The sequence below is a fragment of the Anguilla rostrata genome, chromosome 9, assembly GCF_018555375.3.
Source record: "Anguilla rostrata isolate EN2019 chromosome 9, ASM1855537v3, whole genome shotgun sequence".
In the NCBI taxonomy this organism is placed as follows: Eukaryota; Metazoa; Chordata; class Actinopteri; order Anguilliformes; family Anguillidae; genus Anguilla; species Anguilla rostrata.
This window is the reverse complement of record NC_057941.1, coordinates 2,445,331-2,470,000: the sequence shown is the minus strand read 5'-3', so window position 1 is coordinate 2,470,000 and position 24,670 is coordinate 2,445,331. Positions and strand designations below refer to the sequence as shown.

General features: G+C 55.5%; 1 protein-coding gene across 6 annotated transcripts in view; it reads left to right on the top strand.

Annotated features, from left to right (window-relative positions):
* The window catches only part of jade2 (jade family PHD finger 2), a 62,973-nt gene that overhangs the window by 5,312 nt on the left and 32,991 nt on the right, over positions 1 to 24,670 (top strand). For all 6 annotated transcript variants that reach the window (XM_064349750.1, XM_064349752.1, XM_064349751.1 and 3 more), the window contains 3 exons: positions 2,899 to 2,962; positions 4,554 to 4,639; positions 12,188 to 12,345. In XM_064349750.1, coding sequence (XP_064205820.1) covers positions 2,899 to 2,962; positions 4,554 to 4,639; positions 12,188 to 12,345 — 308 coding nt within the window. The remainder of the gene's footprint in view (positions 1 to 2,898; positions 2,963 to 4,553; positions 4,640 to 12,187; positions 12,346 to 24,670) is intronic.

The window sequence follows — 24,670 nt, the reverse complement described above, 5'->3', positions numbered from 1 at the left end:
AGTGAGCTGTCCGTCATCATGGCGAGGGGGCGGGGCTCGGCTGGCTTCACACGTGGCTGCTGTGTTTACATCCTCTCTGAAACGGCCTCGCTGTGGAGCCCCCCCCCGTCCGCCCCCCCCCCCCCTCCGCCTCCGCCGCTTGAGCAGGATGCAGCTCCTCTGGGGCTCAGTGACAGTGCCCCGTGAGCGCGCTGTACACAACCAGGCCTCTGCAGGGGATTGTGGGTACTGACCGCCTCTTTAGGAACAGCATAATAAAAGCAAACGCGTTCACGTTTTTCTTTGCGTCGGAGGAGTCTGCGCGCTCTGGCCCGTTTGGAAGCCCCGGTAGCTGATTTCCGCTGGCGGGTGTCTTCGGTGTGGTGGCTGCTCGGCAACAAGCCCGGTAATTTGAGTTTTGGGGCGGTTTTGGTCATCGGCTGGCGGGTCTGCGTAGCGGGAGAAGAGAGAGAGCCGATTGGCTAGGCTCGCTCGTCGCCCCCTGGCTGGTCTGACCATGCTGACTGCGTCTGTCTCCTGCAGCAGCGAGCTCTCAGGAGGGCAGCTGCCAACCCTATCCCTAACCCTGTCTCCACCTTTCTGCCAGTCCAAAAAAGACCTGTTAGGGGAACCTGTTTTATGTTTTTAAGGTTTGCGGTGGAAAATGTATGGTGCAGTGTGGGTTAGAGAGTTTCTATGGTGCGGTGTAGGATAATTTCTAAGGTGTGGTGTGGGAAGAGTGTTTCTGTGGTTTTGTGTGGGAAGAGTTTCTATGGTGTGTGGGAAGAGTGTTTCTATAGTGCGGTGTGGGAGAGTTTTTATGGTGCTCTGTGGGAAGAGTGATTCTATGGTGCAGTTTCAGATGACTGTTTCTATGGTTCGGTGCAGGAGAGTTTCTATGGTTTGGCATGGCAGAGTTTCTATGATGAGGTGTCGTAAAGTTTCTATGGTGCAGTTTGGGAAGAGAGTTTCTATGGTGTGCTGTGGGAAGAGTGATTTTATGGTGCGGTTTGGGAAGAGAGTTTCTATGGTCCAGTGTGGGAAGAGTGTTTCTATGGTCCGGTGTGGGAAGAGTGTTTCTATGGTCTGGTGTGGGAAGAGTGTTTCTAGGGCCGGTGTGGGAAGAGAGTTTCTATGGTGCAGTTTGGGAAGAGTGTTTCTATGGTGTGCTGTGGGAAGAGTGATTTTATGGTGCGGTGTGGGAAGAGTGTTTCTATGGTCCGGTGTGGGAAGACTGTTTCTATGGTCCGGTGTGGGAAGAGTGTTTCTATGGTCCGGTGTGGGAAGAGAGTTTCTATGGTCCGGTGTGGGAAGAGAGTTTCTGTGGTCCGGTGTGGGAAGAGAGTTTCTGTGGTCCGGTGTGGGAAGAGTGTTTCTATGGTCCGGTGTGGGAAGAGAGTTTCTATGGTCCGGTGTGGGAAGAGAGTTTCTGTGGTCCGGTGTGGGAAGAGTGTTTCTATGGTCCGGTGTGGGAAGAGTGTTTCTATGGTCCGGTGTGGGAAGAGTGTTTCTATGGTCCGGGTGTGGAAGAGAGTTTCTAGGGTCCGGTGTGGTAAGAGTGTTTCTATGGTCCGGTGTGGGAAGAGAGTTTCTATGGTCCGGTGTGGGAAGAGTGTTTCTATGGTCCGGTGTGGGAAGAGTGTTTCTATGGTCCGGTGTGGGAAGAGTGTTTCTATGGTCCGGTGTGGGAAGAGAGTTTCTATGGTCCGGTGTGGGAAGAGTGTTTCTATGGTCCGGTGTGGGAAGACTGTTTCTTTCGTGTCTCTGGTTCCTTCTTGGCGCGGTGCTTTGGGGAGGCGCGGTGCGGGGTTAGGGTTTCGCTCCGGGACGGTCCCGCGGGGGAGGACCGATCGGCCGCATCGATCTGCTGTGTGAGGGGTGGGCGGTGTTAGGTTTAGGGTTAGGTGTTGGGGTTAGGTGTTAGTGTTAGGGCGGGTGTTTGGTCTGGTGCTGTTTGCCAGTCTAAATGTCGGCTGTAAAGTTGGGGAGCGGGGGGCTGTGCAGGGTTAGGGTTAGGGGAGGTGTTTGGTATGGCGCTGTTTGCCAGTCTAAATGTCGGCTGTAAAGTTTGAGAGCGGGGGGCTATGCAGGGTTAGGGTTAGGGGAGGTGTTTGGTATGGCGCTGTTTGCCAGTCTAAATGTCAGCTGTAAAGTTTGAGAGCGGGGGGCTGTGCAGGGTTAGGGTTTAGGTTTGGTGTTTGGTTTTGGGTTAGGTGTTGGGGTTAGGGGTTAGGGTTAGGGGAGGTGTTTGGTCTGGCGCTGTTTGCCAGTCTAAATGTCGGCTGTAAAGTTTGAGAGCGGAAGGCTGTGCAGGGTTAGGGTTAGGGGAGGTGTTTGGTATGGTGCTGTTTGCCAGTCTAAATGTCGGCTGTAAAGTTTGAGAGCGGAAGGCTGTGCAGGGTTAGGGTTAGGGGAGGTGTTTGGTATGGCGCTGTTTGCCAGTCTAAATGTCGGCTGTAAAGTTTGAGAGCGGAGGGCTTGCAGGGAGAAGAGCAGTATAGCTGTATTAGTGGGGAAAGGACTGCTTTTATAGCCACATAAATCTGCACAGACACTGCCCGTTCTCTCCTTCCGCTCTTTCCCCTGGACCTGTGTGTGTGTGTGTGTGTGTGTGTGTGAGAGAGGGAGAGCGAGAGAGCGTGTGTGTGTGTGAGAGAGCGTGTGTATGCGTGTGTGTGAGAGAGAGAGAGCTTGTGTGTGTGTGTGTGTGTGTGTGTATATGTGTGAGAGAGTGTGTCAGATGTGTCTGCCACGCCCTGCTGTTCTGGTATCAGAGAGTGGGCACAGCTGGTACGGGGGTGCCAGGGGAGGAACTGGCACGCCCGGGTCCACGAACCGAACCACTAACACTCAAACACACCCCACCCCCCCTCCCCCACCCCCACCACACCCCCCCCGTTTCTCTGTCTCTCCCTGCAGATGGAGAGCGAGACCAAGAGGAGGAAGTACTCCACCAGCAGCAACGACTCGGACACCACCGACAGTGAGTACCCAGGCTGGGGCGGGCACGGGGAGGGCACAGCGCGGGCACGGGGAGGGACTGGCACCGCTGGAGACTAATTAGTTTGGAGCGCGAGGCGCTCTCTCTCGCTCTCCCCGCTCAGACTAAACGGAGAGAGATTAACGGCGGGCGAGCGACGTGTTGGGCCGCCAACGCACGACGAGCCGAGCAAAGCGACCGCGGGCGCCGAGGAGGAGGACTATTTTGAGGAAGACGCCGGGGGGTGGGGGGAGGTTCACCTGGTGTGACGCTCGATTGCTCTTTCTCTTTCACCCTCCCTCTCACTCTCTCTGTCCCTTTCTCTCTCTCTCCTTCCCTCCCTCTCTCTCTCCCTCCTCTCACCCTCTCTCGAAACGCTCCGCCCCGAGTGGCTGCTTGATTGACAGGGACCTGCGCGAATGCGACAGTAGCAGAGCTGTCCGGGCAGCTCGGCGAGAGTGTGCGATGCTAGTCCATTGCAGATTAGCGCTTCGCGTTTGCTGTGGGGACTTTAGCACTTCTCGCGGCTTGGTGGAGGGTGATTTAAGTCCTATTAATAAAGCGTTGGTTTGAGGCCCCCAGAGACACACCTGCCGCCAGAGCGCTGTCTGAAGTAGCGAGTCGTTGGACAGTCCGGCCCCAGCCGGACGCTGTCCAGCCGTGAGTCGCTCAGCCTGTGATTTTCCCTGAGTCCCCGCCCCCTCGCTCTCCGATCCTCCTCCTCCTCCTCCCCTCCTCCTCCTCCTCCTCCGCTCCTCCTCCTCCTCCTCCTCCGCTCCTCCTCCTCCTCCTCCTCCTCCTCCTCCTCCGCTCCTCCTCCTCTTCCGGGGGGCTGACACCCGGAGCAACGGGGGGGTCTGCTTCTTCCCGCCTGTTTAGAGTCTCGGGCCGCGTCAGTCCCCTAAACGGAGGCGATACAGCTGTGTGTCTGTACAGGAACTGCACAGTGTGACGGAGATTTATCTTCATGATGCGATGAGAGGTGTGATGGAGCGTGGACAGCCGTGTCTGTTCCCCTCCCTCTCAGCTCTCGCAGCTCAAAGTCCGTAATGATGTCTGAGATGCTTGTGAAATGCCTGGTGGGAATCTTATTGCAATGCTAAGTAGGAATCCCTGTTTTACAGAGCAGGACAGGGTTAAGAAAAGAAAAAAGTTTGATAACTTACAAAAATGATTCCAAGCTATCGAGCTGTACAATGCAATAAGCAAGTAACGACGTTTGGATTGTAAGTTGCTCCAGCTTGTGAGTTAGTTTGGAGAAGAGCATCTGCTAAATGAATTTAATGTAATGTTGATGTAATGGATTAAATCCAGTGTGGTGAATTTGTCCTTTAGCTCTTTGAAGTGTAGGGTGTTCTGGAATGTTTTCACAGTTCACAAGTTGGTGTTCTAGAACTCCGCTGCTTTCAGTCACCAGCAGTGGTTGTGACATCAGCATTAGAACGTTCAGTTAAGAACATTGTACTCACATATTTGTGATCTTACACGGTGAAAGGTCAGTGTTCTGACACATTTTTGAGTTGTCTGAGGAGATGGCCTTTTGATCAAACTCGGCCGATTTATTTAATGATTTATTTATTTTTCCCTCCCGCAGGTCATGTGACCACCTGGTCGAGGTGCTCCAAGACCACGGGCACCAGCAGCACCTGGGCCCGCCAGGAGCCGAAGAAGCCGTCGGAGGTGAGTGTCCCGCCGCAGGGTCTTCCAGGAGCGCCAGTCCTCCAGTGTCAGGGCCTTGTGTGAGCCGAGTGTCGGCTGTCCTGCTAATTCAGTCCTAGCAGTCCCGGCGGTGCCCTTGTGTTAGCCCTGTTAAATGCCTCCAAGCCATTTTGCCTCTTTTTTTTTTTTCTTCTCTCTGAACGGCAACATTTGTTGGCGCACCGTTTCAAACTCCTCCCTGCTCTAGCACTGCTGCCTCGGAAGGAGGAGGCTGTGGCTTTGAGTCCTGGCCGGCCGGGTCGTCTTCACGAGTACGAGGAGTTGCGTGTTCTCCCCGTGTTCGTGTGGGCTTCCTCCGTGCGCTCTGGTTTCCTCACACACTGAGAGACATGCATGCCAGCTCAGGTACACTCCTGCCGTTGCCCTTGACCAAGGCACTGGCCTCAGAGCTGGAGTTGGTCCCCGGGCGCTGCACTGCGGCTGCCCACTGCTCCTAAGCGGCTATGTTTGGGTCAAATACAGAGGACAAATTACCCCACGGGGTTCAATAAAATATATCTCATCTTATCTTAACAGTAGTGTTGGGATTGAATTTTTTTTTTAAACCTGTTTTTCATTAGTCGTGTCAGAAAGGGGCACCTTCAGAAGGGGATGATGTTTGTGTCCCATGAATGACCGCTCAGCTTGAGGATGGCGGTTTTCAGAGCACCGCCACTTGTTTTGTCTCGGGGGGGGGGGGGGTTGATTTGGGGAGGGGATGGGGTGGTCTCTGCCAGTTGTCAACACATGGATAAAACATGGGAAGGGCACACTTCATCCTGAAATGAATCGGCACGTGCCGCTGAAAGGATATTAATTTAACTGTGTTTCGGTTTCCCGAAGCGTTTACTCGCTTACCGTTTTTTGAAGTAACCCCACTAAAACAGGTACACTGTACCCACATCGCTAAATGGGTACACAAAGTACCCTTTTTTGTCCCTAAATGTAGGCATGTTTTCGTAACAGTGCTGTTGGTGTTTTTCACAAGAGGCGTTCACCAGAGGTAAGATACACAACTGCCAGTTTGGAGAACGGCTCTCCTGGTTTTGAGTTCATTGAAGAAAAGTCCCCGTTTCCGATGCGTCTGCATTAGTGCATTAGAGATTAGTGGTGCATTACATTACATTACAGGCCTTTGACTGACACTCTTATCCAGGGCGACTTACAACGAGAGGGCAAGTTTATAAATCGGGGTTAAAGGCAACAGTCACCCAAGAGGTGGGAATTAAAATAAAATTTTACCCATTCGAGAAACTTCACATCAATTGTGCCACTCTGGTGCGTGTAATGTTTTACTTAGCAGTCATGATGTGTGGCTCCCTGAGCTCGATGATGGAAGTTTACTCATGCTAATTTCCTTTAGCCATTAGCCTACAAGCGGCGAGCTTTCATTAGCTCAGTTAATGGAGTGAGTCGATAAAGACAGTGACAGATGATAATTAATCCGCGTGAAAAAAGAGGTGAAATGAAAAGCATTAACTTGCACGCTGCTTAACTTCCCAGTATTAGTTCAGCCTCGTTCTTAAACAGCAATGAGACGCCAGGCGAGCTAATGTAAGGCCCGGCAAGAGAACTGCGCTGAAGTTCCCATTCTGTGATTGGTCAGGAGTTTCTGAACTGTACTAGAGTTCTGATTCTGTGATTGGTCAGGAGTTTCTGAACTGTACTAGAGTTCTGATTCTGTGATTGGTCAGGAGTTTCTGAACTGTACTGAAGTTCCCATTCTGTGATTGGTCAGGAGTTTCTGAACTGTACTAAAGTTCCCATTCTGTGATTGGTCAGGAGTTTCTGAACTGTACTAAAGTTCCAATTCTGTGATTGGTCAGGATTTTTGGTCGTGAACGTGCTCTCAGCCTCAGCCTGTTTTTTTTTTTTCCCTCACACAACTTCGGTCTTCTGGACTGGCGGTAGTCCCTCCAAACAGAAATCTGAACAAACTAAATTATGAATTGGCTCATGATAACTTGGCCGGTCGGGCCGATCGTTGGACCCTGACTGTTCCCCGAGGATGCAGCTGTCTAAAAACACTGATCCAAAATGCCCAAAATGTTCCAAATTGGGGCCCATTTCCCAAAACAAAAGTGTGAAAATGACTCTGGAAAAGAGGGTGAAGTGCGATCTTCTGGTTGGAAACGTGCCCCTGGTGAAGCTTCCTGCCTTCCTGCCGCTCTTGGGGAATTCTAAGCCCCGATGATCCAGGCTGCCAGATTTCTATGAAATGCCACCAACTGTAAGAAATAAAAAAAAAAAAAGGAAGGAACAGAAGAAAAGCTACATAATTTGAAAAATTAAAACGAATCGGTGGATCCAGAAGCCCACATCTGTCCACGCCCACCGACGGGGACGTCAAACAGCTGGCTGAGCTCATTAATCCGGGCTGGAACATCTGTGTGGATCCATGGCGACCGCAGCTGCGCGCGCTGGAGGCGCTGCTGCGCTCGTTTCCACGCCGCGCAGGGTCTCAGTGTGCCCGCATTATACGGCCGGCATCCACGGCTCAGGGTACGTGCCATCTTGCCGCCATAGTCGCTCCAACAGCTGGACCGCGTCCTTCCAGACCAGGGGCAGGACCCAACTGGGGCAGGCACTGGAGGAGCAGGAGAACCTCCACGACTGGAGGAGCAGGAGAACCTCCACGACTGGAGGAGCAGGAGAACCTCCACGACTGGAGGAGCAGGAGAACCTCCACGACTGGAGGAGCAGGAGAACCTCCACGACTGGAGGAGCAGGAGAACCTCCACGACTGGAGGAGCAGGAGAACCTCCACGACTGGAGGAGCAGGAGAACCTCACTGGAGGAGCAGCAGACCTGGTGTGTGAAAGCAGGTGGGAGGCAGTGCTGCTCCAGCAGACTGCCGGATCGTTTCCAAGCTTTCTTTTCCTCTCTTTTTTTGAACCGTCTTCCTCTCCGGTTGACCCAAAGCCTGCTGTCTTTAAGAATAGACGCTCTGTTGCGCTGTTGTGTTCTCCCAGTGTGGAGCCTCCCAGGGTGATTAGTGCCGGAGTGTTTTTACCACGCTCCGCTCTGATAGGTGAGAGCTGTCCTTTATCTGCCGCTTGGCCGTGTGCATCACGCTTGCTTTGGTCTGTCGAGGCCATGGCAACAAATCGGAGGAAAATGACTACATTTCCCTGGAGCTGCACTTCAGTTAAAACCACAGAAATCCTCACAGGCCGGGAGAAGGAGAAGAGTTTATCCCTCTGCATAACCGCAGGAAGTCGGTGCTGCTCAACAACAAATTTGTTCACAAGTATAGAATGTCATTTTCTGCTCAGCCTCCTCCTGCACGTTTTGGTTACGAGCGGAAAATGGTGCGATTTGCGGTCTTTTGCTGGAAGGAAAACCAGCAGAGGATGAGAATTTACTTGACGTGCTCCTGTAGCTCGTGTTCGGTTTGGTTTGGTTTTGGGTTGCTGTAGTGATCGTCCTTTTTTTTGTCTTAATTCACCAACCAGGGCTGTGCATTTCCTGCCTGCGGTTGTGCCTGTGCAGCGATGTCTGATATCTAAAACCTCACACATTCTCGTTGTGCCGACTGTAAGCTTGGCTGTTGGAGGTGGCAGCCTCTTTGAACTGACATTGCTGAGGGAGGTTTGTTGCTTCTGAATGAAATAACCTTTCAATAAAAAAATTTAAAAAATTGTTGAAAAAACCTATCCATAGAAGTTTGTATCCATAGAAATCTTTCTTGCTTTTATGCGATCAAAATGTAAAAATGTATTTATTTATTTATTTATTTTTCTTTTTTGGGAGAGCATGAATTCGCCCCCTTTCAGAGACGTAATTGGCGGGCTGGAAGTGGGGAATAATGTGCCTGGAAATGACTTCTATTGGAGCGCGATGAATGGGGACTGAACGCCGGGGCAGCCGGTTTCTAAGGGAGAAAAGAAGATGGGGAGACGAGCGTGTGCGCGCGGAGCGGAGGATCATGGGAAGAGAAGAGCTTTTGGTTTTGTGCCGTTCCGGCAGCGATTGAATGAGTTTTTATTTTATTTATATATATTTTTTTTTTTTTAGACTGCGCTTTTATATGGCTCTCCCACTGGCTGTGTTTTTTTTATTTATTTTTCTTACGCGGCTTCAGTTCCGGGGGGTCGCCGCCCCCTCCCTCCCTCTCTCTCCCGGTTGGCCCGTGCTGGTTTCCCTCTCTCGGCCCTGAGTCATGTGGTCCTGCGGTCCGCATGAACGCTAGAGCTCACGTAGCTTTCCTCGAAACTGCTCCAAACCTTCAAAAAAAAAAACCAAAAAAAAAAAAACCCCCTCATTAAAGCCACAGGCGGGCTAAAATTAAACTGCGTCTGTCTGTCCTCGACATCTGTCTCCCTGCTGAACGATGAAGTCACAGCACTTGAGTTTCGTGCTGCTCTGTGTTCCTAACTTATTACAACACCCCCCCCCCCCCCATCCCCCAAAATGGGAAGGACCATTGGAGCCTGTAGACCTGTCTCTCATGGTGAAGTCCTCTGTAAATTGGGGGGGGGGGTGAGAGCCAGCGTGTGCAGCAGAAGGCTCCGCTCCCGTCCCTGTTTCGCTGATGCTACCGTGAGAGCGCGCCGCAGGGCTAGCAGCCTACGCCAGCCAACCCCAAATCAGCACGCTGGGTTTGCCGCGATTTGGCCAGAGGCTTCTCCGCCAGGCTGCAGTTTGGCGTTACAGGGTTTGGCCTTGGATGGGCTGGGGCGATGATTGCTCGACCTTCTCTGCCTCTTCATGATCATGGGTAGTCCTTCCTTCTGTTTCCGGGTTAATTGTCATCCAGAGGAAGGGCATGCAGTTTGGGAGCGTCTGGATAGGAGTCATTTCTAGCAGTAGTGGGAGTATACGCGGGTGGAGCACTTCCCTGTTTTGCAGGTTGGGGAGGTGACTGTACGGGACAGGGCTGCGGTTTGGGAGGTGACTGTACGGGACAGGGCTGCAGGTTTGGGGAGGTGACTGTACGGGACAGGGGTGCAGGTTTGGGGAGGTGACTGTATGGGACAGGGCTGCAGGTTTGGGGAGGTGACTGTACGGGACAGGGCTGCAGGTTTGGGGAGGTGACTGTATGGGACAGGGCTGCAGGTTTGGGGAGGTGACTGTATGGGACAGGGCTGCAGGTTTGGGGAGGTGACTGTATGGGACAGGGGTGCTGGTGTGGGGAGGTGACTGTACGGGACAGGGGTGCTGGTTTGGGGAGGTGACTGTACGGGACAGGGCTGCAGGTTTGGGGAGGTGACTGTATGGGACAGGGCTGCAGGTTTGGGGAGGTGACTGTATGGGACAGGGCTGCAGGTTTGGGGAGGTGACTGTATGGGACAGGGCTGCAGGTTTGGGGAGGTGACTGTAGGGACGGGTGCAGGTTTGGGGAGGTGACTGTAGGGACAGGGTGCAGGTTTGGGGAGGTGATGTACGGGACAGGGCTGCAGGTTTGGGGAGGTGACTGTATGGGACAGGGCTGCAGGTTTGGGGAGGTGGTCTGTACGGGACAGGGCTGCAGGTTTGGGGAGGTGACTGTACGGGACAGGGCTGCAGGTTTGGGGAGGTGACTGTACGGGACAGGGCTGCAGGTTTGGGGAGGTGACTGTATGGGACAGGGCTGCAGGTTTGGGGAGGTGACTGTAGGGACAGGGCTGCAGGTTTGGGGAGGTGAGCTGTAGGGACAGGGCTGCAGGTTTGGGGAGGTGATTTGTATGGGACAGGGTGCGGTTTGGGGAGGTGACTTGTACGGGACAGGGCTGCAGGTTTGGGAGGTGACTGTATGGGACGGGTGCAGGTTTGGGGAGGTGACGTATGGACAGGGTGCGGTTGGGGAGGTGACGATGGGACAGGGCTGCAGGTTGAGGAGGTGACTGTACGGGACAGGGGTGTGGTTTGGGGAGGGCTGTGACAGGTGCGGTTTGGGGAGGTGACTGTATGGGACAGGGGTGCAGGTTTGGGGAGGTGTTGAGTTGAGTCACATGCTTGCTGTCCCGCTGTTGTCAGGCCCTGCGGGCGGTCACCACGGCGACGTGTTGCCGGGGCTGCGTGGGCAGCCAAACTGTTTGGCATGAGAGAGTGAGTGGGGCGGGGGAAAGGAGGAAGGGAGAGAGGGAGGGAGAGAGAGAGAGAAAGAGAGAGAGTGAGAGGGAGAGAGAAAGACAGTAAAAAGCAGGCACCTTGTAATTCTATTTCGCTGACATTAATTAGCTGTGCTTCAGTTGTATAAACATGTGGCAGTAAAAATGAATCACAGGCAGGACAGCCCTGCAGCAGTGTGGAGTGCAGCTCTGATTTAAGACACACACGCGCACACACACGCACGCACAGACACACACGCGCACACACGCACGCACAGACACACACGCGCACACACACGCACGCACAGACACACACAGACGCACACACACGCACGCACATGCGCTCGCACACACACACACACGCAGACACACACCCCCGGGATCACTCTCTCCCACCCTGCATTTGTATTTAACAGTATATCACTCTCTGGACCCCCCCCCCCACTCTCTCCCTTCCTCCCCCACCCACACGCCCGCCTCAGTAAATCCACGCGCCCGGGCAAGGCGAGGGGGGCGGGGGGCGGGGGCGGGGCGCGGGGGTGAGGGGGGTGTTGTGGTGGCTGAAGTAATAGGCAGTCAGTCACAGGCGCCCCCCCTCCCCCTCCCCTGGTCTGGCGGCTTTAATAAGAATATGTGATTGTTTGGACGTGTGCGGGTGTGGGTGCTGGCGCTCTCTGCGGTGTGGGGGGGTGGCGGGGGCGGGGCTAACACGGCCGGGACGCCCCGCTCGTAAAGGGATGATGAAGTGTGTAACGGCGGTGGTGTCAGGAGCCCGAACTCTCCGGCTAACGCACAGCTGCTCGTGTCCTTGAGTCCGGCTGGGGGGGGGGGGGATCTGATATCAGGGCTGCCCTGCTCCCCATCCGCTTGAGGGGGGGTCCTGAGTGCCTGAGGGTACAGCGTCCCTCTGCACGGCCGGATTTTTGGGCTGAAAGACGCGCTCCTACCTGGCCTCTGTCTTTGATCCGTCCGTACGTGTCCAGTGTTCATGCGCCGTCGTCATGGTGCTGCCTGTGTACATGCGCTGTCGCCATGGTGCTGCCTGTGTTCATGCGCTGTCGTCATGGTGCTGCCTGTGTTCATGCGCCGTCGTCATGGCGCTGCCTGTGTTCATGCGCTGTCGTCATGGTGCTGCCTGTGCACACAGGGGCTGGTGTGGAGGTGTTGGGCAGGTTTGGAGTGGGGCTGGTGTGGAGGTGTTGGGCAGGTTTGGAGTGGGGCGGGTTAGCAAGTTGAGGTTAAACTGCGGGCTCCAGTGAAGCGGTGCGTTTGATCTGCACGGGCTGCTGTGATCTGGCCGGGAGCACAGCCGGATTACGCTTCTCTTCCCTGTCTGGGGTCGTCAGGGGTCAAAGGTCAGGAGTGCTCTTGGCAGTTCTCACCGTTTCCTTCGCTCTGTCGCTCAGTGCCCTGCTCCAGCCTGCTGTGTCATGTGACCCTGCGACAGCAGCTGATTGGCTGGAGGCTGACCGCGCCCTTTTCTCCCCCCCCGTGGCAGGTGTTCCGCACGGACTTCATCACGGCCATGAAGCTGCCGGACTCGGCCCAGCTGGGCCCGGAGGAGTTCTACCTGCTGTCCGACCCCTGGAGGCAGGAGTGGGAGAAGGGCGTCCAGGTTCCCGCCTACGTGGAGGCCATCCCGGAGCCCGTCGTCAGGTACGTGCCTGCCCCCGGCAACGGTCTCACCCGTCTTTTCTCAAACTCATGTTGAACACCAGCACCAAGGCACCTGTTTCTGCTAATCAAGGTCCCGATGGAAGACCGTGATTGGTTAAAGCTGAATCGGGTGTCCTAGTGCTCAGCTAAAACACAAACCTGCACCCACTCTGCAGGTGATGTTATGCAGGCAGTGTGCAGTCCTGGCCCTCACTCTGCAGGTGATGTTATGCAGGCAGTGTGCAGTCCTGGCCCTCACTCTGCGGGTGATGTAATGCAGGCAGTGTGCAGTCCTGGCCCTGGCCCTCACTCTGCAGGTGATGTAATGCAGGCAGTGTGCAGTCCTGGCCCTCACTCTGCGGGTGATGTAATGCAGGCAGTGTGCAGTCCTGGCCCTCACTCTGCGGGTGATGTAATGCAGGCAGTGTGCAGTCCTGGCCCTCACTCTGCGGGTGATGTAATGCAGGCAGTGTGCAGTCCTGGCCCTCACTCTGCAGGTGATGTCATGCAGGCAGTGTGCAGTCCTGGCCCTCACTCTGCGGGTGATGTAATGCAGGCAGTGTGCAGTCCTGGCCCTCACTCTGCAGGTGATGTAATGTAGGCAGTGTGTAGTCCTGGCCCTCACTCTGCAGGTGATGTAATGTAGGCAGTGTGTAGTCCTGGCCCTCACTCTGTGGGTGATGTAATGCAGGCAGTGTGCAGTCCTGGCCCTCACTCTGCAGGTGATGTAATGCAGGCAGTGTGTAGTCCTGGCCCTCACTCTGCAGGTGATGTAATGCAGGCAGTGTGCAGTCCTGGCCCTCACTCTGCAGGTGATGTAATGCAGGCAGTGTGCAGTCCTGGCCCTCACTCTGCAGGTGATGTAATGCAGGCAGTGTGCAGTCCTGGCCCTCACTCTGCGGGTGATGTCATGCAGGCAGTGTGCAGTCCTGGCCCTCACTCTGCGGGTGATGTCATGCAGGCAGTGTGTAGTCCTGGCCCTCACTCTGCAGGTGATGTAATGCAGGCAGTGTGCAGTCCTGGCCCTCACTCTGCAGGTGATGTAATGCAGGCAGTGTGCAGTCCTGGCCCTCACTCTGCAGGTGATGTAATGCAGGCAGTGTGCAGTCCTGGCCCTCACTCTGCGGGTGATGTAATGCAGGCAGTGTGTGTGCTGGGCCAGCGCTAGTGCTGAAATACAGCGCTCAGCGCTCATAATGCAGCACTGCCTGCTGGGAGCTGCCAGATTTATGACTCAGAGCTGCTGTGCCCCTTGCATAATGCACAACTCCACAGCTCAGCACCCAAGCCTCTGCAAACACGCTCACGTGCGCACACTCACACTCTCTCTCTCTCGCTCTCGCTCTTTCTCACACACACACACACACACACACTCTCTCTGTTTCTCTCTGTCTCTCACACCCACACACACACACACACTCTCTCTCTGTTTCTCTCAGTCTCACACACACAGACGCACACTCTCTCACACACGCTGATTCTGTTGGGTTTTGGTTTGTCATTGCAGTCTGGAAGTGCGGTGCTGTGTGTCCTTCTGCACACTGGTGTGGGGTTAAAATGCAGCACGCAAAGTCTCATCAGACGTCACGGACGCTGTGCGACACCACGGGGAACCACGAGCCGTCCCAGCGTGCCACGTGGGGGGGGGAGGGGGGGGAGTTTGGGGGGGAAGCGTGCTGATGGGATTGTACCCCACCTTCTCCCAGGCGCCCTGAAAAGAGGAAATGAAAATACGATCGGGCCCTCCTCCAAGCACATTGTTCACTACAGCGAGAGCCCCTCAGTTTTTAATATTCTCTAAAAACACATTTGGAAGCCATGTCAGTCCCGCTGGGAGTGGTGGGATCCTGAATGCGTCCTGGAGCTGGTGAAATCGCGGGTCAGTTTGGCCCACATGGGTCCATAGGGTACCCCGCAGATCCCTTCGGAGGGGAACCCGCCCCACCCCCACCCCCACCTGTCCACCTTGTGTGTGCTGCCGGGACGTGAGGCGTGGTGTGCACCCGCCCGGTTCGTGAGGAGCACGGACGCGCTCGCTACAGTGAGCCGCCGGGCGCCGCCGCCATCGCTCTCCCCGCCCGTCTCCGCCAGATTACCGCGCGCGGCTGCGAGGAAGAGGAACTGCCGCGCGTAATTAGCTACTGCACAACTGTCCCGTCCGGCCGACAGGGAATGACAAACCACCGCTGCATTACCCGGCCCCACCGGCTCCCCCGGCCCCCCCGTGATATATAGGGGAAAAAAATAATGACGTGTATGAAATGATTAAAAAAGGGGAAAAATATGGAGGGAAAAGCTTGACGCAGCTTCATTTTCCAGCGCAGTAGATCTGAGAGCTCATCTCTGGGGCGGCTCGCGGGCCAGGGGTGCAGGAAGCCGAGCAGCGGTCGGGGGAGGGGGGAGGAGTGGAGGAGCACGGGGGAGAGCGGGCTCTCTGCCCGAGCTGGGCCGGGGCGTGAGCGGGACGGGGCGAGCGGGATGGGGTAGCGGGACGGCCCGGCGGGACGGGGCGAGCGGGCGCCGCTCGGCGGGCCGTCCCCACGCCAGCGCCGTGAGCTGGCAGGAAGCGCTCGCCGTGTTCCGGAGCATTCCGCAGGAAGCAGCCCCTGAGACAGGAAGGAGGGGCCTCGTCTCTGAGCGTCGCTCACGCGGGAGGTTCAGACGAGTCGCTGCGCTCTGTCCCGAGCGCTGAAACTTCCATTCCGCAAAAACAGAATCCAAATAATCCGCTTTTGGTCGTGCTGCTGAGGTTCAGGGGGCAGGGGGGCAGGGGGGCAGGTGGGCAGGTGGGCAGGGGGGCAGGGGGGCAGGTGGGCAGGGGGGCAGGGGGGCAGGTGCTGGTAGGATTTGCATCATCATTATACCATTACCTTATTATAATAGACATGGAACAATGCACAAAGGTCAAGCATTGCAAGCATTTTTTTATTTTTACGGTTAATTTGTGAGATCACGGTTACTTGGATCAGCTGAATGATTAAAAAAAAAAAAAAAAAAAAGCCAATAAGCAATGCAAATACACCTGTGCATATAGGCAAGGTAAGCAATACTGTCCCTGAAAGAGAAGGCATTTGCCAAGCGATGTTGACACACAGATTTATTTAAATATTGTAAACGGTCTCTGGCTCTGTAGCTAGGTGTAATCATTGGCACAGTTATGTAACGTTAGCTGGGTAAATCGGTTTCAAAGGGCTGCTTTCAGAGCTGCAGATTTCAGCTCTACGGCTTTAGTGCACATGGTGCTGTGGGCTGCCTTTCATTTCAGCAACACGTCACCAGGTACAGTGTGTGAGTGAGCAGAGAGAACATGATTAGATTTGCCTGCTGTGAATTTTATATCTATATATTCGTACTTATAAATCCTTCATTTATCCAGAATGCTGTATTTTCCTAGAGAGGAGAAGTGTTTGTACCTTCTTCATTCTGTCTGAATTTTGGGAATAAAATGGCGAGTACCTGTGGGACTGGGGAGTGTGGATGAAGTATAAAGTGCTGGCTGTGGTCCTGCCAGGTGTGCTGGAGCATGTCTGGGGGTTAGAGTGCATACTGTGTACTTGCTGTATCTTACTCGGAGTAGTGTGTGAACGTGTGTTTAGGAGTGCACACCAGTCTCAGCTTTGTTAGATTGTAAAGCACAGAGCAGAGTATCACCGTTTAATTAAAAGCTTCCACAACGCTCAAAAAATAACCCTAGTAGTGACAGTGACTGTGGTGTTATCATCTCCCTTCAGGTTCTGCTTCATGAAGCGCGAGTAATCATTGCTCTTCTCTGTTGTCTTGCGTAAAAATGCCACTGTCAGTTTGTAAGGGATCCCAAACTCCAGTCCTGGAGGGTCGCAGCGCCTGTAGGTTTAACTCCAGTCCTGGAGGGTCGCAGCGTCTGCAGGTTTAACTCCAGTCCTGGAGGGCCGCAGTGTCTGCAGGTTTAACTCCAGTCCTGGAGGGCCGCAGTGGCTGCAGGTTTAACTCCAGTCCTGGAGGGCCGCAGCGGCTGCAGGTTTGACTCCAGTCCTGGAGGGCCGCAGTGTCTGCAGGTTTGACTCCAGTCCTGGAGGGCCGCAGGGGCTGCAGGTTTAACTCCAGTCTGGAGGGCGCAGTGGCTGCAGGTTTAGACTCCAGTCCTGGAGGGCCGCAGTGGCTGCAGGTTTGACTCCAGTCCTGGAGGGCCGCAGTGGCTGCAGGTTTGACTCCAGTCCTGGAGGGCCGCAGTGGCTGCAGGTTTGACTCCAGTCCTGGAGGGCCGCAGTGTCTGCAGGTTTGACTCCAGTCCTGGAGGGCCGCAGTGGCTGCAGGTTTGACTCCAGTCCTGGAGGGCCGCAGTGTCTGCAGGTTTAACTCCAGTCCTGGAGGGCTGCAGTGGCTGCAGGTTTAACTCCAGTCCTGGGGGGCCGCAGTGTCTGCAGGTTTAACTCCAGTCCTGGAGGGCTGCAGTGTCTGCAGGTTTAACTCCAGTCCTGGAGGGCTGCAGTGGCTGCAGGTTTAACTCCAGTCCTGGGGGCCGCAGTGTCTGCAGGTTTGACTCCAGTCCTGGAGGGCTGCAGTGGCTGCAGGTTTAACTCCAGTCCTGGAGGGCCGCAGTGTCTGCAGGTTTGACTCCAGTCCTGGGGTTGCTCAGTGTCAGCAGATTTTTGCTGTGTTTCAGCACTTAAGTGCTTCACTTTTTTTCCAATAAGCTCAATTGAATACCGATTAAAAGGAACCCTCAAAAAATGGCAGAGACTGTTGCCCTCCAGGTTTTCTAATTTGTAATATAACTTTTATGATATTTTTATACATTAATTTATTTATTTTGAGAGGGGCTCATAAATCAAAAGTGTACAGCCTGTTAAGGCACTTGACGTGAAAGCATGCTGAAGTCATTTCTAAACATCCTGCTGATTGGGGAGTTTAGTGTAAGCCGCTGTCTGGATGCAGGCTGTGCACTGGAGGGTTTTGCAGGTGTGATGATCCTTATCGTGGCCACTCTGCCTCGGACGCTGTGAGCGGCGCAGAGCGGCCTTTACCTGGAGCAGCGGCTTCCTCTCTCTCTGCCGCGTCGTTCGGTAAACGTGCCGCGGGCGTTTCACCCAGAGACGCCGGCGGCACCGGCCCCACGCAGCCGCCGGCACACGGCTCGGCTCGGCCGCAAACCGGGACGCGCTCACACACGCCGCTGGTGATGCACGGCCAAGATGTCTCACCTCATTTGGGACAGGTCTTATTATACGGGCTGTCAGAAGAGAACAATAAACCTGTCACACAGGTCACAGCCTGGGTGACATTTGTCACCTGTTGAAAACACATTTTTTTTATTGCAGTTATCAGAAGTGACAGTCTAAGCCAACGGGTTTTCAGTTGTCACCGAAAGATAGCGCACTGAAAACCAAGTGCTTATATGCAAATGACTTTCAAGACTTTTGTCACTGCTTCCTATTTACTCGCCATCGGCTGGGACATCGCAAGACTTTAGTCCTCTTCTTGTGTGGAATGGTCCCTTTCAGTTAGAAAGAACTCCTCCAGCAGTTGCCTTTGCTGCTTTGCTGCTATTTTCCAACATCTGTTTGTTACCCAGGGTTCCCTTGTTTGCTTTACTCACCAAACTGCCAGCAAAATAATCTTATGGACGAAGCAGTCAAGCACTAGCCAAAGGAGTGTTTGAACCCCGATCTGGGGGGGGGGGGGGGGCGGGGGGGAAATCAAGGAACTCAAATTCAGCTTATAAGTCAGTCTGTCACTCATATGTCATAAGCATTTCACTGCAGGATCTGTGTTCTTAGTGACAAAATTTGCAGCATAAGTGAAAGAGTTAATACTTACAGTCTGGGCTGTGCTGTGCAGTCTGGGCTGTGCTGTACAGTCTGGCGCGTTGCTGTACAGCCCCTGGCTGTTTTGCGCCAGTCTGGCTGTGCTTACATCCACTGTGTTTACGGACTGGGCTGTGCTTGCAGTCTGGCTGTGCTTATAGCGGCTGCTGGCTGGTGGCTTACAGTCTGGCTGGAGTGCTTGTACAGATCTGGCTCTGCTGTCTGTACATTAGTCTTTACAAGGCTGTGCTGTAAATCTACTGTGCTTTACAGTCTAGGCTGTGCTGTACAGACTGGGCTGTGCTGTACTGTCCAAGCTGTGCTGTGCAGTCCTCGTGTTGTAGTTAGTGTGTGCTTCAGCTGCCTGTGCTGTACGACTGGGCTGTGCTTCTACATCTGGCTGTGCCTCGCGCTGGGGCGCAGTTGCTTCTGTACGGACTGGCGCTGCCTCGTGCCAGAACGCGTAATCTAGAATGTGTTTCGAGGCCGACCGTGCTCTCAGATGGCTTGCACGCCTGTCTCAGCCCCCCTCTGAGTTCCCGCTGTGGCTCAGCCGTGCTGGCTCCGCGCTCTCGAGCCCGTCTCTCTGACTCTGTGCAGATCCGCTCTCGAGCCCGTCTCTCTGACTCTGTGCAGATCCGCTCTCGAGCCCGTCTCTCTGACTCTGTGCAGATCCGCTCTCGAGCCCGTCTCTCTGACTCTGTGCAGATCCGCTCTCGAGCCCGTCTCTCTGACTCTGTGCAGGCAGTTTGAGCTGAGAGTGTGAGGTGCTTCACGGGTTCAGACTCGCTCCAGCAGTGCCGAGAGTGTGGTGGGGGGGGGGGGGGGGTTTGGTTTTATCGTTGTCCAAACGTAACGGGGGCAGTCTGCGCCTCCCCTTCATACGCTTAAAACACTTAAACGCTCTGCTAACCCTGTGCGTTGAGACTGGAGGATAAGAGGGCGGGTAGTGGAGTGTGTGAAGCTGCTGGAGGAACAGCCGTGTGTTTGGAGCAGTGTTTGTGTGAACCTGCTCGGTGAACAGCCGTGTGTTTGGAGCAGTGTTTGTGTGAACCTGCTCGGTGAACAGCCGTGTGTTTGGAGCAGTGTTTGTGTGAAGCTGCTCGGGGAACAGCCGTGTGTTTGGAGCAGTGTTTGTGTGAAGCTGCTCGGGGATCAGCCGTGTGTTTGGAGCAGTGTTTGTGTGAAGCTGCTCGGTGAACAGCCGTGTGTTTGGAGCAGTGATGTGCGAGTTCACCCCAGTGCCTAACGAGCCTGTTCCAGACCGTACTCTACTGCACACGTGCAGCTCTGCTGGGTCTCCGTGGGATTGCTAACTCTGCTGGGGCACACACACGGAGATCTGTTTTTGGGGAGGTGGGGGGTTTATTGGCCAGTATGCAGCAGTCCCCCGTTAAGGCGGCCCACCCCACCGTGCTGTAGGCCCTGCGGGACGGGACGGTCCCGCAGCGGGACGGCGTTCTTGCCCCAGCGTGCTGAAGCGCGCAGCGTCGGCCCGGCGTCGGCCTGGCCCACTTTCTGTGTTTATTTTTGCCCGCCGTTGGAGGTTGTTTACGGAGGCGAGCGTTTCTGTGTGCAGGTATGCGTGCACCTGCCACACGGGCCCCCAGGGGCCAACGCTGTGCGCGCACACACACAACACACACACACACACACACACTCACACACACACACACACACACACACACACTACACACACACACACACACACACACACACACTCACACACACACACACACACACACACACACACACACACCACACACACACACATTCAACACACACACACACATTCACACCCCCACCACACACACTACTAACACACACAACACACACACACACACACACACACACACACACACACACACACACACACACACGCTCCACCGAGACTGTGTTTATTACACTCCCTCTAATTTAAGCCAGTGATTGAATAGAATGCACACGCCTTCCTTCTCTCTCTCGCCTCCTCTCGTGGTCTCTCTTTCCCTCTCTCTCCTTCCCTTTCTCCCTCTCTTCCTGCCCTCCCCCTTTCTCCTCTCCTTCCTGCCTCTCTCCCTTTCTCCCTCTCTCTCCCTTCCTCTCTCTCTCCCCTCTCCCTCCTGCTTTCCCTCTGTTTTTGTGGAGATTGGCTGTTCTGTTGTCTGTCTCCTTTCTCTCTCTCTCTGTTTTGGTGGTGAGTGGCTGTGCTGCTCTCTCTCTCTCCATCTCCCCCTCTCTTTCTCTCTCTCTCTACCCCCTCTCCTTCCTGCTTTCCCTCTGTTTTTGTGGAGATTGGCTGTTCTGTTGTCTGTCTCCTCTCTCTCTCTCTCTCTCTGTTGTGCTGCATTGTGCTCCGCTCTGCTCTGGATGACCTCATTCTGTGTCGCCGCCCCTCCTGCGTTTAGCAGGAGATGACAGATGAGGCATGAGGAGGCGGGTAAACAAACACCTCCTCCGTCTGGAGGAGCACTGTGGCACCAGGCCTAGCACCTGCTCGGACCCCGCCCCCACTGAGCAGGCCCCGCCCCCCTGGCACTGACCCCGCCCCCACTGAGCAGGCCCCAACCCCCTGGCACTGACCCCGCCCCCACTGAGCAGGCCCCAACCCCCTTCACTAACCCCGCCCCACTGAGCAGGCCCCAACCCCCTTCACTAACCCCGCCCTCACTGAGCAGGCCCACCCCCCGCACTGACCCAGCCCCACCCCCCGCACTGACCCAGCCCCACTGAAGCCCCACCCCCTGCACTGACCCAGCCCCCACTGAGAAAGCCCCACCCCCTGCACTGACCCTGCCCCACTGAAAGCCCACCCCCTGCACTGACCCAGCCCCCACTGAGCAGGCCCCACCCCTGCTGCATAGTCATAGCCGCGAAGCAGGAAGACGCGGAGACTTCCTGTGTGACGCGGCGCGGGCCATTCACACGCTCGGCTGCCGGGGGAGGGGCGGGCAGGGCGGGGCTGGGGGGCCGAAACGCCGGAACCGTGCGCGGTTTTGCTTCCCGTTCAGATGCTGTACTTCCTGTTTGGACTCCAGCGAGGGGACCTGCGATAAGGGGAAAGGAAAACTGTCCGCCTCTCCCAATATCTGGCGGCAGCGCAGAGCAAACAGCGCATGCAGGGAGCCTAATCTCGTTTAAATGTCAGCAGATAAGATTTTCTGCCTGCGCCGGCTCTCCAGCTGCCCGTCCCGCCGGAGCGAGTCACGCCCTCTGTACACGGCCACCCCCCTGTGGTGGGGCTGCAGACGGGACGGGCGGGGGCGATGGGGAGGTCACACGTTCACACGGAGCGCCTGCTCCAGTTCTGCTGTAGCCGAGCGACCCAGAACCCCAGTGGCCAGCTTTCCAGCCCGTTAAGATGAATATTCGGGATCGGAGTCGTCTTCAGGAACCACACAGAGCGAAAAATCATCATTCCCTTTACCCTATAAATTTACATCCACTTATAGTTAGCGGCTCTAACCCATCCTTTCGCCTTCATTGAGCTGCTTTTCCCGGTGATGGGACGGAGATCTTCTCCGCTACGCTCCCCCCCCCTCCCAACCCCAACCCCCCCCCACCCCGCCGGTAAAGGATTACCCGGCTCCCGGCTCGTTCCCCTTTCCCCTGTCAGCTGTGATGCACGATGACATCACACAGTTTCCCGCTCCGCGCCGCCCGTGTCTTTTGTCACGGGCTTCCGTAAATCAGGCCGGGGCAGGTAATTGGTTAGCGGAGACGAAAACGGGTAACTGCTTTTTTTTATTTTTTATTTTTACGGCTTCTTGGAAGTGACTGATGGGGGGTGGGGGGTGGAGGGGGGTTCTGTTTCTGACGACACGCGAAAAGCAGAATCGATGGGAGCAATGTCACTGTGGGAGATGCTTGCCGATCAGAAGAGTCCCCCCCCCGTTTACTGTGGGCCACGTTAGCATTAGCGTTCACGCTAGGAGTGCCGTCGTGTTTCGCGACACGACTCCCAGCGAGCCGCTCCAGCAGCAGCAGCGAGACTTTGGGTTTCGTGAGGCGAATTTCCTGTTGGCCTGCTTGCCCCGCAGACATGGAATGCTCAGCCCATCGCTGTGGTTTCTGCTGAATTCTTCCTCTCCCTCTCTCTGTGCTGTTTGCGTAACCTGGAGCAGGTTCCTACGGTGCGGTTAGCGCGCTGGGCCTTTGTGTCGGCCCGAAGGCCTGCGTTCCCTCAGCCCTGTGCGCGCGCCGCTCCTCGCCTCTCCGAGCCTCCGTCCCATGATGCATCTGTTGGCGTGGTGACGGGCGGCTGCCTGTTCTCTGACGAGCGTGCGGCAGCCGGAGCTGTCCTGGAGCATCTCGCTCTCCTCTGTCATCCATCAGACGAGCTTCTCAAACGACTCCCACACACGCGCTCTGACACTTACTCACTCTCGTACGGCTACACGTCTTAGTCACACGCACACACACACTCACACAATCAGACGCGCGCACACACACAGGCGCATACACACACACACTCACACAATCAGACACGCGCACACACACAGGCAGACACACACACGCAGACAGACACGCACGCACACACACGCAGACACACACAGGTGCATACAGACTCGCATGCAGATACACGCACACGCAGACACACGCACACAGGTACACACACATTCAGGTACACACACTAAAGCTACTCATGCAGAAGCACTGATATGCAGACGCTTTTGAATGCGTGCTCATGCTGTACACACACACACACGCATACACACACATGCACAGACACACGCATACACACACAAGCACAGACACACACACACACATGCACACACACGCACACACACATGCACACACATGCACAGACACACACACACACACACATGCACGCACGCACAGGCGCACACATTCACACACGCACAGACACAGGCGCACACATACGCACAGACACACACTCACACGCACAGACACACACACACAAGCGCACAGAGTAAACGGTTCCCTCTCCTGCGTATTCTCCTGCTTGTCCTGTCTTTGGCCTGTTTCTCATTAATTAAATGGAATGAATGCAGAAGGCAGCAGTTTTGCAGAGAAACCCGTCGGGCAGGAGGGGACTTTAGAGGCAGGCAGAGCACAAAGGAGCCGTTGCCTGATATTACATAACGCTTTATGTAAAGAGGCATGAGTGCGTCCTCCACCGGGGCTGGGCAGAGAGAGCTTCCTGGGTTTGAGGGGAAAATGGTGACTGCAGTGCGCACGCACACACACACACACACAAACACACCTACACGCACACACTCATATACACACACACACACGGCGCACACACTCATATACACACACACACACGGCGCACACACACACTCTTATACACACACACACAGCCTGGCACAGACTCACACACACACACACACACACACAGAAATGCACACACACACACAGCAGAAATACAGACTGCAGACCTTGCCCTTAAAGAGACACAGGGAAGCTTTTTGCCATGGTCTTAACACTGCGGTGTTTTAGCAACAATAAACAGGGCTGGGGCTGGGGGTGGGGGTGGGGGGCGGGCGGTGCGGTGTTGGGGGGTGGGGGGGCGGGCGGTGCGGTGTTGGGGGGCGGGGGGCTTGTAGAGGAGTGCAGATCTGAAGCGCTCTCTTGGCAAGGTGCCAGATACATGCTGGCCAGCGGTCGTCGTCCCCCCATCCCCCCCCTCCCGAACACAACTGACTCAGTGGAAAATGTGAATGAAAACAAGCTCGACCCCTCCCTCCCTCCCTCCCTCCCTCCCCCATCCCAAAAAACATCTTTTTCGTTCCCCCAGCGGGTGTATTGTATGTATTTTTATTTTCTTTTCTTTTTTTGCGTGCGCACGCCACTGTGCACGATCGGGAAACGAGAGGTGGGGGCGCGGGGGGGGCCATTGGGGGGGTGTAGTTTTCGATGGGGCGTGGAGGGATGTTTGAGATGGGTTGCTGCCAAAAGGGGGAACAGAAAAGGGGGGGGCTGCGGGGGAGAGACGGCTAGACTCATTTGTGTGTGTGTGTGTTTGTGTAGTACAACGGGGGCGAGATGTGGATGTTAACAAAGCGCAGACATATCCATGACAACACGCCTGGCATTCCCGGGCACCGCCGTATCCATGACAACACGCCTGGCATTCCCGGGCACCGCCGTATCCATGGCAACACGCCTGGCATTCCCGGGCACCGCCGTATCCATGACAACACGCCTGGCATTCCCGGGCACCGCCGTATCCATGGCAACACGCTTGGCATTCCCGGGCACCGCCGTATCCATGGCAACACGCCTGGCATTCCCGGGCACCGCCATATCCATGGCAACACGCCTGGCATTCCCGGGCACTGACGTGTCCACGGCAACACGCCTGGCATTCCCGGGCACCGACGTATCCATGACAACACGCCTGGCATTCCCGGGCACCGACGTGTCCACGGCAACACGCCTGGCATTCCCGGGCACTGACGTATCCACGGCAACACGCCTGGCATTCCCGGGCACCGACGTATCCACGGCAACACGCCTGGCATTCCCGGGCACCGACGTATCCACGGCAACACGCCTGGCATTCCCGGGCACTGACGTATCCACGGCAACACGCC